Source organism: Rhipicephalus sanguineus, chromosome 1 (genome assembly GCF_013339695.2).
Source record: "Rhipicephalus sanguineus isolate Rsan-2018 chromosome 1, BIME_Rsan_1.4, whole genome shotgun sequence".
In the NCBI taxonomy this organism is placed as follows: domain Eukaryota; kingdom Metazoa; phylum Arthropoda; class Arachnida; order Ixodida; family Ixodidae; genus Rhipicephalus; species Rhipicephalus sanguineus.
Genome location: NC_051176.1, coordinates 89,805,812 through 89,823,121, shown reverse-complemented (window position 1 = coordinate 89,823,121; position 17,310 = coordinate 89,805,812). Strand labels below are relative to the sequence as shown.

The following is a 17,310-nucleotide window of genomic DNA, read 5'->3' as shown; positions in this document are numbered from 1 at the left end:
ACGAATTTTTCAACAACTTTCTGAGAAATCCGTATGGATTTCCTTGTAGCTTCATGCCACAAACGGGTGGTTGTCTATTTTCCCTTTCTTAAACAGGAGGTTGTTGAGATGCTCTCTGTTAATTTTTATTCCTATTTTTTCCCCCCCAATCTAGTTTGAATATTTCTTCTAAACATGCAGTGAACAACATGGGAAAGATTGCATCGTCTTGCCCGATTCCTGTCTTGAGTGTGATTTTTTTTCCTTTCGCTTTGGAGGAGCAGGGTAGCTGTGGAATATTTGTAGATGTTCGCTGTGGTATTCACATATGTCTCCAGTACTCCTTGGTGACTCAATGCCTCCAAGACTGCTGCGATCTCTACCGAGTCAAAAGCCTTTTCATAGTTTTTAAAAGCCATATACACGTTTTATTGTACACGGTGCATTTCTCAATTGCCTGATTGATTGTGTGGCTATGATTAATTGTAGAGTATCCTTTCCTGAAGCCAGCTTGCTCCCTATGTTGATTAAAGTCAAGTGTTTCTCTTAGCCTATTCAAAATTACCTTCATGAATAATTTGTTTAATGCTGAGAGTAAGTTGATAGATCTGTAATTCAAGTGTTTTACGTCCCCTTTCTTAGGTATTAATGTTAATGGCGTTTTTCCAGCTCAGCAGTTCAGCTGAGGTCTTAAGATATTCTGTGTAGAGTGTCACGATTTTCTTAAACACACTGTTCCTTCCATTTTTAGTGAGATCAACTGTTATACCATGTTCTCTAGCTCTTTTTTTAGTGGGAGATGCCTTGTATGGCCTTTCTAACATGATCAATAAGTAAACGAAAGAGGGGAGGATTGATCAAAGGCTTGTTTCTTTTATTCGGCACAACCTAATGAAACCAGCATAGAATGAAGCTAAGGAAGGTATAGAGGACATTACTTGTATGTTTTAACTGTAGCACTGTAATAATGATATAAATGCAAAGGAATTCAAATGGATGAAAAATCAAGTTGCCGCAGGTAGGGACCGAACCTACAACTTTCGGATAATGCATCCGATGCTCTACCAATTGAGCTACAGCGGCAATTGCTTTCTCATCCACATGATTGATTATTTATGTTTGTTTAAATCTGGGAGTATTACCCATCTCCGCTCGCAGCCATTATGGCGAATGTGGAACACGCTTTCTGTTGCCAGCTTGCGTCTCGTAGCACATGAATTAGGAGCTGGCATCACGTAGTACGTGGAGTAGGACCGAATCCACATTGTGGTTGTAGTTTTGGTCCCTACGTGCAGCAAGTTGATTTTCATCCACTTTAATTCCTTTCCATTTATGTCATAATTACAACACTACAGTTAAAACGTACAAGTAATGCCCCCTATACCTTCTTTAGCTTTATTGTCTGTTGGTTTCATTGGGTTATGATCAATAAATAGTTACACATGGAACTTTGGTGTCTTGTTCAACCTTGATTTCACTTAAAATGACTTATCTTTGAGCTGCATAGTTCAGCTTGCAAGATAGGCACATTAAACCCCACCTGGTCTTGTACTTTCTTGTGAGGCAAGCTTTGTGGTACAGAAATTGAATTTTCCTTTTGTGGAAAATCTCTGCATTGTATGGATTCCTGCTGATAACAGTTGTGGTACACTTGCAGGAAGGGTTGCAACCTACACAACGACCTGGATAACCGCACCCCTCGGAGGCCTTCGGCCACCACAGCCTTGGGCAAGGTCCATGCTCCACCATCGTCAGTGCCACCACTGGACCCAGAAGTGATTTTCCCGGACCAGTTCCAGCGGGGACGTATCCCACTCACGTTTCCACCTGCTCGATTGGAGGCAGTGACACCACTGTAAGTGCACTCCTTCCTTTCGGTTGTTTCATTGCTCTGGAATACTGGCTTACCGTAAACTGCTGCGCAAAACTGGGTTATTGTATATATATCGTTATTTGTTATTTTTTTCTGAATAAAATGTTCCATATGCAGTCCCATGAATTGTACGCATGTTTTATATCTTATGCATCGGGTTTGGAATTTGGACAGACTCATCATCAGTTCCGCAAAATTTTGTGTTAACAGTTAAAAACATTTGTGAATAACATTGGCTGAGCAAGACATGTTGCTGGAGGGTGGTGGAAAGAGAGCTATGTGTACAGTCACATTCAATATTAGCGGCAAGATAGTGCTCAGGGTCAGAGACGCGACAAAATTACTAAGTGTCATCAATATAAAAAAAAAAAAATGGGAGAAGTAAACACCTTTCCCAATAGTACTTGTTTAAACCAATTTATTTGCACGTTTGCATCGCCATGCTGTTCTGAAGCCCCTTCGACTATGGGCACTTGTTTTGTGGCAAATGAAATGTTTTGAACACCCGATCATTCCAACAGTTTGCATATGCCATTGAATTGAATATTGATCGGTGTCTTCAACGTAGCAAAAATGTTTTCCTTCTAATGTATTCTTCCTAATGGCTACAGACAGTCATCACTGCAGGAACCGGTAAATACAGTTGCCGTCTGAAAATTGAAACTTGATGGAGACTGCCAGAATGTCTAAATAATTGGAAGTAAAAACTAGCAGATTCGCTAGAATATAAGTGGCGGTACTTCACAAGGGTTAAAAAAAAAAGGGTGTGCCTTGTTCCTCGATTGTCACTTCTAAGGATAACATCAATTTTGGGTGACTAATGAGACGCATCGGTGTCTACAAGTGCTGGCATTCTTGGCACCAGGTCAAACATGCTGTTTTATCACAGTACAGGAAATGTGCTATCGGCCACCAATGCATCTGGGGGTAGAAAGTAGTTATCAAAGAATATAAGTAAGTTTTCAGTGTATTGCGTATTTGCATTTATTCTTGCCTGGTTCTATGATAATTTATGGCTGCGATCTTGTAGTGATGCCTTTTTATAGGGGTGTGCGAATATTCTAGTTTTGTATTTTAATCAACCAATTCCTAATTGAATATAATACAATTACACTTTCGAATTTATAACAGTTGTACTCATGGGTAATTTCGTACAACGAATGTTAAAATGCGACCAATGTTGCGACTTGGTTAGGGTGGCTAAAACTTACCCTAACGCATCTTTATCTTTAAGAAGAGTTGTATAATGTCATTTCTGTACATCAAAAAACTCTGAGGATGCTTACCATTTTCTAAGAATGTGAAGGCGATAGCCTGCTTAGACCTTCTGTTTATCTGCTTTGAACTGTCTGCTGATGGGCTGTTGAAATTTATGTTCATTGTAGTGCTGATATCCTGTCAAACTTTGTGGCAGTACTTCTGTCAGACTTTATAATGAAATTTGGTTAAACTTTCTGTTGGGCTTCCAAAGAACTTCCCATTGATGATCATATACATTCTGCTGACATTTTTGAACAGTTATATTGATGTTCATAGAATGTTCAAGTATCATTTGCTTTACTTTCTGCCAGAGTTGTGTGGAACCGATGCTGTTCTACAATCACGTACATTAAAGTGTGCATGTAAGCTCTCAAACCATGTTCTCTATATTAAGTTGCAGTGAACTCAGAGCACGCCAACCGTACTGTTTACTTGCATCTGTCAAAAAAGTTTCTCTTTATTAAGATGCAATAAACTCTGATCATGCCTACTGTGTTGTTTGATTGTATCTTTTATTCACACTCTATGAGATCCAGCTCTCCCAGTACACACTTCAATCACCACAGCACATACAGTAGACTCGCAATAATTCAAACTTTCGATTAATTCACACAAATTTAAAATTTTGATTGGCCCATACGCTTTTAATGTATTTTAATGCCGCTTAATTCAAACTGCTACATCGTGTTAATTTGGTTAATTCCTACTTTTTGCTTGTCCGTGCCTGAAAATATGTGCACTAACAATTTCGTGTTGAATGAAAAAAGAAAAAAAAAACCACGAGACGGTGTGGCCTTAATCCATTGCCTCTGCAACGCTTTTTAAAGGGGCCCTGCAGCACTTATTCAAGTAATCATCGAATGGCTTCATTAAAGAAGTTTATTGCCTCGTTAATTGACTGCCGAAAAAAGTTTTAGAATCGGTCAGGTGTGAGCGGAGTTACAGGGATTTGTCGCACACTTTAAGCGCTTTCTCTCTCCTTTCGTACCAGCAAGTGCGCTGAAAACTCTGCAGGTGGGAAGTAATGACAAAGGGCCAAGAAACTACGTCTGTTCGTCAGTGTGCGTCATGACCTTGAGCGCTTTCTTTTTCTTTGAATGCGTGGCTTACTTGTGTGATCGTGAGTGTGCAGCATGGGCACTTCACGGTATTCCTTGGTGGCCACGGTAACTATGCAGCTCACAATGCTCAAATCAGCCAATGGCCATGGACTTTGTGTTTATGTTGCAGTCAAATTGTGGCATCATTTGTCGAGAAAGAAGTGAGCGACTTCTAGCTTACTTTGAAAATTAATTGTAAATTCCAGGCCGCGTGCTGCGCTATAATGCTTGGCTCACGTATTCTCAGGAGCCTCAACTACTGATTGGCAGTGTTTCCTGATGTACAACCAGCAGGCCCAAATCGCCACAATTCAGTGTTTTCTCACCATGCTCAAAAAGTGTTGCAGGGCCCCTTTAAGGGGGGACGTGGCACTTAGGGAGTGAAAATCAACCAAAAAATCTAGTTTTTGCTGGCCATCTCTTCACGTTCCTGACATCATTGTGCACCCAGTTACTAATTTTCATTGCTGCATACTGTCGTCTTCTATCCACATCTTATTTTAAAAAACCAACACCGTGCATCCTGCTCTTTAAATTGAGGGCAAACGACAAACAATTTTTCATGCTCTTCCTGTAATGGAGGAGCAATATCTTTTGTTCTGTCTGGGTTATCATTACGATTTCTTTTTCGCTTCTAAGATAAATAGATGAGATGTGTCGTAAGGTAAATTTTGTTACAGTACTTTCTTAAGAAAATGTTCTAAAGCAAGGTATTGTTTTGAGTATTAATTGGGGCATTTTTTAGATTGGGTGCAACAGCCCACAACTCTGCTTGGAAATGTCCTAAAGCAATGATTTATACTTTACGACACACTACAAACATTTTCAGTGTATTCTGTTGATTGTACATTTGTGTGCAGGTTGTGGGTAATTAGCTAATTAGGCCTTAAACAAAGAAGTCGGTGTTTGTGATATCCTGGAAACTACTTATCATAGGAAAAAAGCAATTGCATATTTGAAATCAGCACACAAACATTCTGAAACTCTCCAAGTTCCATCAAAATCGATCAAGAATTTAAAAAAATGTTTTAAAGTGCCACGTCTCCCCTTAAGTCACTTTCACCGCGATGCAGTAGTGTCATGTGGACAAGCATACTAAGATTGGGAAGGGGCTACTGCTGTCATGGGACACAGCATGTTTTATCCCTTAATTACACATGCATGTATGCGCTGTATAATAATGAGCACCAGTATGATCGTGCTGGCGTCCAACATTACTGGCAGTCATTCAGAGCTGTCTATGGCGATGCTACCTTTGTCACCCCCCCACCCCCGTATATAATAACATAATAATAATAATTGTTGGGGTTTAACGTCCCAAAACCACGATATGATTAGGAGAGACGCTGTTGTCAAGGGCTCCAGAAATTTCGACCACCTGGGGTTCTTTAATGTGCACCTAAATCTTAGTACACGGTCCTCAAGAATTTTTGCCTGCATCGAAAATGCAGCCGCCGCAGCCGGGATTCGATCCTGCGACCTTCGGGTCAGCAGTCTAGCACCATAACCACTTGACCACAGTGGTGGGTCCCCCCCTCCCCACACACACATTTTACGAATCTCTAGAATTTGGAGGTCCCCATGTTGGCACATGCCATATTTTCTGATATAACCTGCACCAAATATAAGTAGAACCCCGCTGATACGTTTTTGAAGGGACCGTAAGAAATAAACGTAAGAGACGGGAAACGCAAGAGCCGAAAAACAGGAAAAACGTCAAAATATTTAGTCGTACAGAATTTTGTTTCAATGCTTACGAGCAGCACGAAAATTGGCGCGCTCAGCCGCGATCTAGTCGACGGATAGAAACGCGGAGCTGGGGACGGCCTCATCCACAGAAATGTAATCAACGTACTATGTGATTTTTTTACACCAATAGCTGTAGGCATGAAAGAACTAAGCACACGCAATCACGACCAGCGCGGCGAGTCCGATCGCGAACCGTGCGCACGACCATACGAGCTCTAACCAGCTCCAACTCCTCCCGTCCTCCCTCAAATAACGATGATGATGAGTCTACGCCAACGCGATGGCAGAAGTGAATGCCAATCTCGAAGGCCTTGCTTTCGCGAGCAACTACGTCATAGACGCCATCTTTGCAATGCGAATCTCGAAGGCGATGCTTTTGTTTGCATCAATCGAAAGATCCTGTTGCTTGCGCCTCTAATGCGGCTAATGTTACGGTCAAACCAGGAAAAACTGCGAGAAAATGCGCCATGGCCGCTTTTGTCGGTAGTCACTTGGTCGGCTCCGAGCGCACTTCGCGACGTATCATACGGGAACGGTCCGACAGTTACGACGTAACAGCGGGGTTCCCAATACATTGTATCCTATGGGAGCTATGGCGGGACCGGCGGAAAACGACGTAACAGCCGGGAAAACGCAGCAGTGAGGAACGTAACAGCGGGGTTCTACTACTGAATTTTCTGAGCTAATGTCGGGGCGTGAGTTCTACGCGAATTGTGGCGTTCAAGTTGGCTTCATGGCACTGCTTCGCGCTAATGCAAGGAAGGTGACTTCACGGCAATACGCGGGGATTTTTTTTCCCCCTAATTTTGTGTTTCTGCACTTTCTAGTTGGGGGTGCTGTTTGTATGCAAGGCGGGCTATACGCAAGAAAATGTGGTATGCACAGTCAGCTACAAGATATGGAACACGCGTGCAGGTGGTGAAATATCTGCGCCGTCTAGTGGCAAGCTCTCTGCTATCGAGACTCTGGCTGCACAATTGGCAGAGCAATGCTCTCAATATCAGATGGCTTGCCATTAGATGGCACAGATGGCGCTCCCGTGGTCCATATTATGTTGCGACTGACTGACTGTACGTACTTGCAAATGCTTCATTACAACGCAAGTTGGTATGTTGCCCTGGGTCATATTTATGGAAACTTCTGATTATTCAAACAATATCCAGGGGTCCCACCGAATTTGATTCATCAAGAGCTTACTGTATGTTCCACATCCACTTCCAATGATATATCATTATCCACTTGATTTACAGCACAAGTGCACACACCATTCCCACCAACTCTAAGCGGGCGCTCGGTATCCAAGCGCACAAGCATTACCTTATGATCTATGAAGAAGCATGAAGCATACTGTATCGCTTTTACACATTTCTGGTTGTGAAATGATAAATCGATACACGTGCCTCTATTAAGGTGGAACTGCATTGGCTGGATTTCAGGCACGATTGACATGTGGCTGGTGGGATGTGCACATCATTTTGACGCACACCCAACAGTATCCATCATGAACTCGTGTTCTCGTGTGTTACTACTTCAACTAGAAAAAAACGCCTTGCCCAGCACGTCTCGTGCACATCAGCCAATCTGAGTTCAGAGTGCAGTCATGTGGCATTTGGTTTCTTCCGATGCCGACAGATAGCCCTGCCTTCCACGCATATTGGTGGAACCTTTGCTCGGCGGAGTCGGCGTGCGCATTCGACGAAAACATGTTTGTAAACAATTAAAAATCCTTGGAACATGAGGTGTCACTGGAGCCAACGTTTCGACAAGTGGACTTGTCTTCTTCAAGGCTGCAACTGCATTGAGGGCCGCTCAGTATGCGGGAGGTCCGTGGTCAGCTTCGCACAAAATGTTGCTGCGTAAATTGAAACTTGATAAATACACTTAAGGAAAAATTTTCGCCGTCTTAACTGCATGAAAATTATTTTATTGCAGTGGTCTGTGATTTTAAGAGTATATCATATGCGCAGAAACGCAGACAATTCATGTTTTCGGGTGTTATGTTGTCTGGCAGCCTGGCAAACGCGGCACGGAAGTGTCGCTACATTTTTTTTCGTGCAGGTACCCCTGCTCTCGTGTCGGCAGCAACCTGGGCGTTCGCTGCCGCTGCGCGTCGCGTTTTATGCTCGTTAAAAAAAACGCAACATGCGGTTCCAGCTTTAGCAGTTGCCATTCATCTAAAGGTCAGCATGTCAGCAGAAAGTTCAAGGGCAGATCAACAGAAGGTTCACGTTCACATTCTTAGAAATTTTTCTCTTTTTTTTCACTCATGCGAATGCTGCAAAGACGAAGCTGATGAAGCAGACGCGATGCTCACTTGCTCGTGTGCTTTTTAAATTTTTTTTACTCATGGGAACATCGCAGACACGAAGTCAGCGAAGTACACGCGTAGCTGGTGCACTCACTTTTTCATTTGCACCATCTATTTTGGACTGCACATGACCTTGAGACATAAATATTTAAGCCTATCGCCATGAAAAAGAAAAAAGAAATATATGCGAGCAGATTTGACAGTGGAAATTTATTAATGTAATTGCTAGACTGACTACTCACTCTCACTAGAGCCATATTCAAGCCAGCCCTCTTAATAGGTTCAATGCTTAGGCTAACTTGCTTTGAAGTGTGTTGCCAATATTTCCCCTTTTACAGCCCGTAAAGACCTCAGCGCTTGGCGTTACATGTGAGAATTTGGTTACACTGCTGTTGCCATTGCCGCACCGCCCATTCAGAAACTCCATATTTGCATCTTGCCGTGCAGTTGCTTTTTCGGCATGGACATAATGCAGCCCTATTGAATGCTGCTGTGAATGAGTGCTGAAAGTTTTCCAGCTTTTAGCATTCATGACTGTGAAGCATGAAGATCACGCACAACAATACATAGCACCTACCCATCGAAAGACACATGCCAAAGAGCCAGAAAGGAAATCTGTTCCATCAATTACTGGCACCGCCCAAACAAATCACTGCTGTTTGCCATCAGGAGTGCCGTTACTGATTGGAACAGCGGCTCTTCGATCAACCATCAGCACTCGCATGTGCTGTGCATGCATGCGTGCTTTGGAATTCGATTTGAAATTCATATTTCTGGCCACTATTTGGCACTATTCAGTTCGATTTGAGATGAAATTTCACTTTTTGCACACCCCTAGTTTTCTATGCTATTTATTTTCATGCTTCATAGGTGGCAAGAGCAACACTCCACCGCATTATCAGAGGTATAAGACAGCCATGAATGGTGGACAGTTAAAGGGGCATATGATCGAGTGGAGGGCATCACTCTACAAAATTGTGGCTTGTGTTTCATTCTTTCTTGTGAAATAGCTGCAGGTAGACGAAAGTACAGTCAATGGACACACTGAACCTTCATCTCCAATGGCAACACAATGAAAGTCGATCACACTATGATAGCTGAATTGTCATTTGGAAATCACTTGGGAAATAATTCATATGGCAAATGCAGCATTTACAACTTAGCGGCTTGGCTTGGCCTGTGGTCTGGGTGTGGTTGGCAACTGCTGGAATAGTAGGTCATTTAGGAATTTCCCTAGGTGCTCCCAACATTGAGATGCTGAACTGATGCATTGCGTTTCTGCACATGTGAAAAGGTGTAGTATTTTATGACCGACTCTGAAATTGTGTTTTGCATGCTACAACTGTGATAATGTCGTACAGTGTCAAGTAGCAAGCTTAAGGTATGGCAAACTGCCATTTTAAGAAAAGGCTAGCACAGAAACAAGCCTTACCATTTATGAGTGGACAAGGGCAAATCTATTGGTCATTAAAAGCAGCATCATTAAAAGTGGCATGAAGGCTATAGAGATAAGGCAGTGCAAAGGTGGGCAAATGAAGGCGAGTAGGAAGCATTATAAAGAAGCACTATGGTAACAGTAAGGGAGATATCTTGCTTCTGGTGATGCATGAACGTGCAAGAAATATTAATGTTTATTGTTCTAATTAGTGTTCCTTGTTTGCTTTGAATAGCAATACATATATATTTTGCCGTTCAAGGGACTGTTCCCCTGCCACATTGCCTTTTCAACACCATCATCAACTAATATGGTGCCATTATGCCATGTTGACTTGCTTTCAGGAAATTAATTGTCATAACTATAATGACCTTTGGTTGAACAAGCTCCTTGGGAAGCATGAAAACACTTCTTGCTCCAGTGCAGCATGCATAGAAAGTATACAGTTAAACCTCGTTATGAAGAAATTGAAGGAGTGCCGTGATTTGCTCGTTATGACCAATAATTGTTTATAGCTGCAGCGGGCATTTACTGCAAACTTACTGCACTGTACTTAACCAAAAATAATAGCGGGTGAACTAGCATCTTGCCGCTCGGCAGTACACGGCAAAATAATTGTATTCCAGCACCTGCCTACTTTATTGCAGTTTAAAATACATAACTCGTGTTTCAAACAGACTTAGCTGCAAAGAAGTCCGTAATTGGACATTGATGCATCTTCCTGATATGAACGATGGCTCGCTCAGCTGCGGCCGCTATGTTCGCACCTTCTTCGCCGCCCTCGTGAGCGCCGAAGCAGCAGCGGCGCCACATGTCTACCGTGTCTAGTGCCTCTGACGCCGTCGGCATGTTGTTCTCCCATTCGTCGACAGATCTATCGTCGCTGGTTTCGTCCAGTTTGTTAACAGCACGCACAATGTCGTCGTCCGGGAGCTGTTTTGTTGCCACCACTTCTGAGTCTGCACTTACATAGTCACACAACGACTCGCTCTCAGGCACGACACCAGCGTCATTGGCTAAAAATTTTTTTCCTAACAAGATTTGTTCGTTATACCCGCAACAGCCAAATTTTACCTCGTTAAAATGGTGTTTTAAGTACATTGGCTTCTATGGAGGTTTTGAAGGGGAATTACGATGTGCTTGTTGTATCTATTACTTCATTATAGCCCGTCTCGTTATGACAAGGTTTAACTGTATATTCATTTTGTGCTGAATTGTCATAATTTCTGGGGCTGCACCTCTAGTGGCAAAGCATTGATTCCATTGCAGGGCTGCAGGTCAGCAATTTCCATCCTGGGGTAGAGCTGGCCCCTCAAAAGTTGGCACAACAGCCACTGGGACTGCTATGAGCCGCACACCAGTCACTTGGACTGCCACGAGTCTCGCATCGGCCACTGGGACTGCCACGAGTCGTACACCAGTCACTTGGACTGGCTCGACTAGCACACCAGTCACTCTGACTGCTTTGACTAGCACACCAGCCACTGGGACCGCTACGAGTAGCACACCAGTCACTTCGACTGCCTTAAGTAGCACACCAGCCACTTTGACTGTTACGAGTCGCACACCAGCCACTTTGACTGCTACGAGTCGCACACCAGCCACTTTGACTGCTACGAGTCGCACACCAGCCACTTTGACTGCTGCGAGTCGCACACCAGCCACTTGGACTGCTACGAGTCGCACACCAGCTACTTGGACTGCTATGAGTCTCACACCAGCCACTTGGACTGCTACGAGTCGTACGGCAGCCGCTTGGACTGCTACGAGTCGCACACCAGCTACTTTGACTTCTACGAGTCGCACACCAGTCACTTGGACTGTCACAAGTAGCACACCAGCCACTTGGACTGCCATGAAACGCACACCAGCCACTTGGACTGGCATGAGTCGCACACCAGCCACTTGGACTGGCATGAGTCGCACACCAGCCACTTGGACTGGCATGAGTCGCACACCAGTCACGTGGACTGCCACGAGTAGCACACCAGTCCCTTCGACTGCCATGAGTCGCACACCAGTCACATGGACTGCCACGAGTAGTACGCCAGTCACTTCGACTGCCATGAGTCGCACACCAGTCACGTGGACTGTCACGAGTAGCACACCAGTCACTTCGACTGCCATGAGTCGCACACCATTCATGTGGGCTGCCACGAGTCTCACATCAGGCAGTGGTACTGCCACGAGTCGCACATCAGCCACTGGGTCCGCCATAAGTCTGCGCGGTGGCCATGTTGTCTTTCACACCAAGAACCGGGGGGCATTCAAGCCTCGAGGTAAAGTACGGCCAATCAGCAAGCCATTTACACACGGCTCATCGTGATCACTGGTCAAGCGACGTCCACTGTGATCACACAGCAATACTTGTTGAAGGACAGTGACCAAAAAGAAGTGTGAGGACCCCCAGGTGTGAGCTTGCAGTTGCCACAGTGGATGCTGATGTGGTTGACCGACTGATATAATCTGCATGAGAAGACTCCACAAGTACACAAAGAAGCACCGTTTGGTCCCATTTCTAAAGGCTGTTGTCCATCCGGGCATTGCATTATTTGAATGTGATAATTTCATCATGTTGCTGTTTTGCCATAAACCATTCTCATAAGTGGTTAGTGTTCTTTATTGCTCTAATTTCAGCCCTACAGAAGTTACTGAAATATTAAAAGGCCAGTAAACAACTCCGAGGTCCAAAAATTGTAATGAAGAGAAATATGTGTACTTTTGCTATGTGAACATGCTGCTGCAAGAATTTTGCAAGTACGTGCTATAATAAGGAAATTACAGGGGTTAGAACATCCATTTCAGCTGGTTTCAAATTTTCATGCTGCCTTGCCACCCTTTTTTGCCATAGGGAGGGGAAGGCGTAGCCCGTTGTGACTACGCCCACTTCAGCAATGTGACACGACGTCAGCAATTGACGTCATCAGCGAGCTCGATCAGTTGCAATGCACTTCCGCTTGCTGCGGCTCCCGGTTGTTTATTAGGAGCGAAGCTCCTCAGGCCCGCACTCCTCCGCGCCGTTGAAGCTCCCTTCTCTTAAACATCACTTTAGGTTGCAGCGGCCGGTGATTTAAGAGGAAATGTTTAGGCTTTGAGTTGTTTGGTTCTAGCGCACCAGAAATTCGAGGTTAAAAGAAATAAGCTCTGTGCACAACTGGTTATAATGGTCTTCTTCACTTTCACCACGTTTATTGTGGATTGTGAAATGACAACCATCATTCTAGTGCACGACGGGCACTTTGTCGAAAGTAGTAGCAGACAGTCTCCCCACTCTGCACCAGCGTAAAAAGACAATGAAACGCTGCGTTGCGGCGTTCCGTCGTTGCGGTCGAAGGTCCCCGCCGCATCACCGCTCGCACCCCTCTCCCACCTGTCTCCCTCTCCCTGCACTGCGTGCGCCGCACACTCACTCGCTTGTTTTCGCCACCGAGTGCAGCAGATGCTCTCCCCACCCTCTCCTCACCCTACCGCCTTCATGAAAGCCAGCAGCGAGATCAGGCGCATAGTCGTTTGCATTTTATTTCTAAGGAGCTTCGCTCATCGGTTGTATTCGTACGCGGAACAACTGCTAGTTTTTGTTTACGTTTTCGCACATTTTACATAAATTGACGGGCAGTTTTTGGCCCTTCAGTATTTTCAAACCTTTGTGACAGTTCACAATGCAGCAGAAATGCGTGCTTGCTTTCCAAGACGTTGAAGGGGCGCGAGAGAAAAGCCTGGAGAACCCCGCTTGCCGTGCGTGCAATGGGAAAACTAAACTGTAGGGAAAACCAAGCAAGCACGTCCCGTCCAAGCTACCGGAGGTTCCCCTCTTTCCGCTCGATTTACAGCCGACAACTGAACAACGCTTCGTCTCATGTTGAAGGCGGAGTGCGTGCAGTGTGAGGAATATATGCGCGACAACTGCGTGGCCGAAACCGCATCACCGCAGGGCCAAAAAACAAGGCACAGTTTCGTAGTCGTGGGTGGGAACAGGAACTGATGTTAACTTCACAACTGTTTGTTGAAACCTGGTTTAGACCAATCGACAAGCTCAGTGGTACGTCAAGTTGCCTGTGGGAAGTTTGCGTCACTGCGCGTATGAGGGGCATCGGTCAGGCGAAGGAAAAAGGTGCGGGAATTGTTTTTCGAAATGGAGGGTCTGCGCGGCGCGCTGCACTGTAATATTCGGAAAATGTGATCGCCCCGGTCTACTGTACGAATTGGTGAGCTTGTTTGGAGGGTGTAAAAAAAAAGTCGGAGCCTGTTTACTGGCCCTTTAAGCACATCACCAAAGTAGTTTGTGTGTATACAGTGGTGGTCCAGCTATGGCATTTGCGCCATTTCGCTGAAATTCCATCTCACTGCACCTTGCCATGCCCATTCAACTGCAGCTTGTGCCAACTGCGCCAAAGCTCACTCTTCCACCTGCCTACATGTCATTGAAGAGTTTTTGGCCTGATACTTTCTGTGGCACCAAATACACCAATGGCTTTTCCACCGAGGCCCCCTTTTTCTCATTATATCAGTGACCTAACCGAAGTGCAGCGCTGCTGCGTGTGCATATGAATTCTGTTATTTGCGGTTTCACATGTTGTCTTTAGTGTGGAAGCTAACTGCTCTTGATAACTGATGCGATCATACACAGGCAAGCGATTTTCCTTTCTTTTTTCGGCCACTATGTGTATCTACACACATATGCGTATTGGCTATGCAGCTACCGCTCTTAGTACCATGCTTTTCAAATTGCGTCTTCATGCAAATGACCATTTGGATGTGAAAAAAGTTATTTGATAATTTAAAAAATCTAATGTCAATTGCACTGCGCAGTGTTTTTCGATATACATACTGATCGTAACGCCAAGCCTTAGTGCTTATGTAACCCGCACATCGCGCACATCGAAGTGCTTGTCGTGCATCTTCTAAAATATTATGGAACCGTCATTTTGTGTTGGCAAATGAGCATGCATGGAAACCACTCTAGTCACTTCAATAGACAAAAAGACATGCGGACACAGATGCACCATGAGCCTCAAATAATGCATAAGTGCACCCATGTGTCCATTATAAAAAGCCATATAAACAGCCAATGTCATTGTCAATTGCCAAAGAGGACAGCATGCAAACTTTCCCAACCGATTCACATTCACTTGTTGCAAACTACACATGCAAGTGCACTCGGCACAGACGCCCTGTGTCCACAAATCACAGAGGACGAGTCTTGAGTGCCGCTGCCGTGCAATCCAGTTTGAGCACCTTTGTGGCAGAGGCAGATCCAATGGTTGAGGGGTTGTTAGGAGCGGACCCCTCTTCCCTCCCCCTCCCCAGGAACTGATAAATGCATTCTTTGCCAGTCCTCATCCTCCATCAGCTGGCCCGTTCAAGGGACACCCTATTCACAAACTACTGTGGCAGCAAAAGTTCTTGTAGGGTAATTCCATGCTGCAAACAAAGTGACAACAGTGCCACCCTGCTGGTTGTTGCCCTTGCTCCATCTTTCACCATGTCACTTGCTGAACTATGCTTCACAGCAACACAGTAAGTGTTATGTGGTGAAGCCTTCTGATGGCATCTGCGCAGTCATGAAACATCGTCTACAGTCGGCATTCTAGCATGTACACTTGCTCTCGCACTCGATGTACTGTACATGTGCTGCGACTATTTGCACGCCCTAAGGTTAAGAGTTATTAAGTGCCATATGTGCGACCTCTCCTGATTTCTGACCTCGAGCACGGTCATAAGCCTCGTGATAAACTGTTAGCCCAATGATAAAAAAAGGGGAGAAACGAAACAAACAAATTCAAGTCATGCAGCACAATCGCATTACGATGGCCACCACGAGATAGGTAGCTAGCTGAAGTGTGATTTGAATCCAAGCCATTTGAGTGCAGGGAGTGTACAGGCCTAACAAGCATTGCCAGCGCTACTGCACTACTGTTGTGCTGAAGTTTGGCCGAGCTCTGTGAGTACCTGGTGCTCACTGGTTTTGTCCGGCTTCAGGTTGACCAGTGGATAATAGCCAATTGTGAGGCGCATAAAAAAGGCAAAGCGTGCACTGGCAAGTGTACCTGCAGTTTTTTAAACGTATCATAGGAATCTGTGAGCATTGTCGTATTAGGTTCAGTACAAGTTAAGTGACCCACTCGGGCACTTAGTTTTTGAAATAGCACAGGTGTAGTGCATTGCATGCTGCCTTACATGAACATACCTAGGAGAAAACAAAAAACAATAAGCAGATAACTTTTGAGCAAGACTGGAAATACCCAGGGAAGTTACTTCTTCAGTGTTTTCGAGGAGAGAGGCATTTGTATTTTTTCCTTATTGAACTCATAACAATTGAATAAATGTTACCGAGGATGCTTTCACGATCATGAAATCAGCCGCTGGCCATGTCCTTCACTTCAGCTACTTACTTCAATTGCTTCAACGAGAGCAATTTTTGACTGTCTTTAAAACAAAATTGCAAATTCCCTGTTACTTTCAGTGCTATATTTGGCTCGTATGTTCACAGGAACCTTGACTATTGAACAGCAGTATTTTACGAGTATGTTCAAAAAGTGTTGCAGGGCCCCTTTAATGTGATCATTTGTGATCAAAATGAATCGCCTAGGCTATGGAACGAACACAGGCGCTGCCTGAAAAAAAATATTTTTTAAAAACATCTTTCACGCTCCCTCCCATGGTGAATCTCCAAATTTTAGAAGTCCCGAAGTTGGCAGGTGTGGAGTATGATGAAGCATCAGATGTCTAAGTTGAGCTGACAGAATGTTCTGTGCATGGAGGCAATCGTAAACAGCAGGTGCTCGCTTGCAATGACTTTTTTCTTTCTTTAAATGGTTAGGTTGCCGCTTTTCTGGTTAGGCTAATTTTTATACTCGGAATGATGTTTGTACACCTGCCACTTGCAGAAACCGTATGCGCCATGCTCGCCTCGTCGCTAATGCTTCACCACAATGCAAATCTTGTATATTGCGGTAAGGCTACATCCTTTCGGATGGAGAGCCTGATTAATAGTTGCTTTGATTGTTGGTCTTGTTTCCTTCTTTACATTAGAGCAGCTTGTCCTGCTTGCACGCTAATAAGGATATGCATCAAAATGTTCCAGGCTTGTTGTTGTGCTATTCCGAGTGTTCCCAAACCCCAATCTGTCTGCTTCAAGTCTGCTTCAAGACGCAATTTTTTACCTGCATACGTGTACCTCCAAAAATTGCTCTAGACCCCTAACTGGTTGGGCCACCACTGTGTATACTAAACAAACAAAAACGAACAATAACTTTTCTGGTTACTTTCAAGGATATCAATCTCGCCAAACAAGCCCTGAAGCACCTTTTTTTGAGCACTTTTTTTTTTTGAAGTCTCACAAATGCGTTGGAACAAGTAAAGTGCCTCTAAAAAATATATTACTGAAAGACATGTTTACCTTTCCCATCTGCTCTCAAGGTTTTGTTCCAAGGGAACGGGACAGCACTGATGGTGGCACTGGGCCTGCGCTGTTGCATTTTTTCCTCATTAGGATGCAAACAAGGAAGAAGTTCAGGGGAAGGTGGAAGGATGAGAAATCATTGAGCAGGAAATGCAGCTGGGGCCATTGTTTTGACAAGAGTCTTGTGCGTCCTGACAAAGACAG

The 17,310-nt window shown here is 44.4% G+C and overlaps 1 protein-coding gene across 1 annotated transcript in view; it reads left to right on the top strand.

Annotated features, from left to right (window-relative positions):
- The window catches only part of LOC119406990 (uncharacterized), a gene marked incomplete in the record, with an annotated part of 85,042 nt that extends 71,371 nt beyond the window's left edge, over positions 1 to 13,671 (top strand). Inside the window, 2 exon segments of the mRNA XM_037673850.2 lie at positions 1,637 to 1,834; positions 10,974 to 13,671. Of these exon segments, the coding sequence (XP_037529778.1) occupies positions 1,637 to 1,834; positions 10,974 to 12,030 (1,255 nt within the window).
- Positions 13,672 to 17,310: the final 3,639 nt, after the last annotated feature.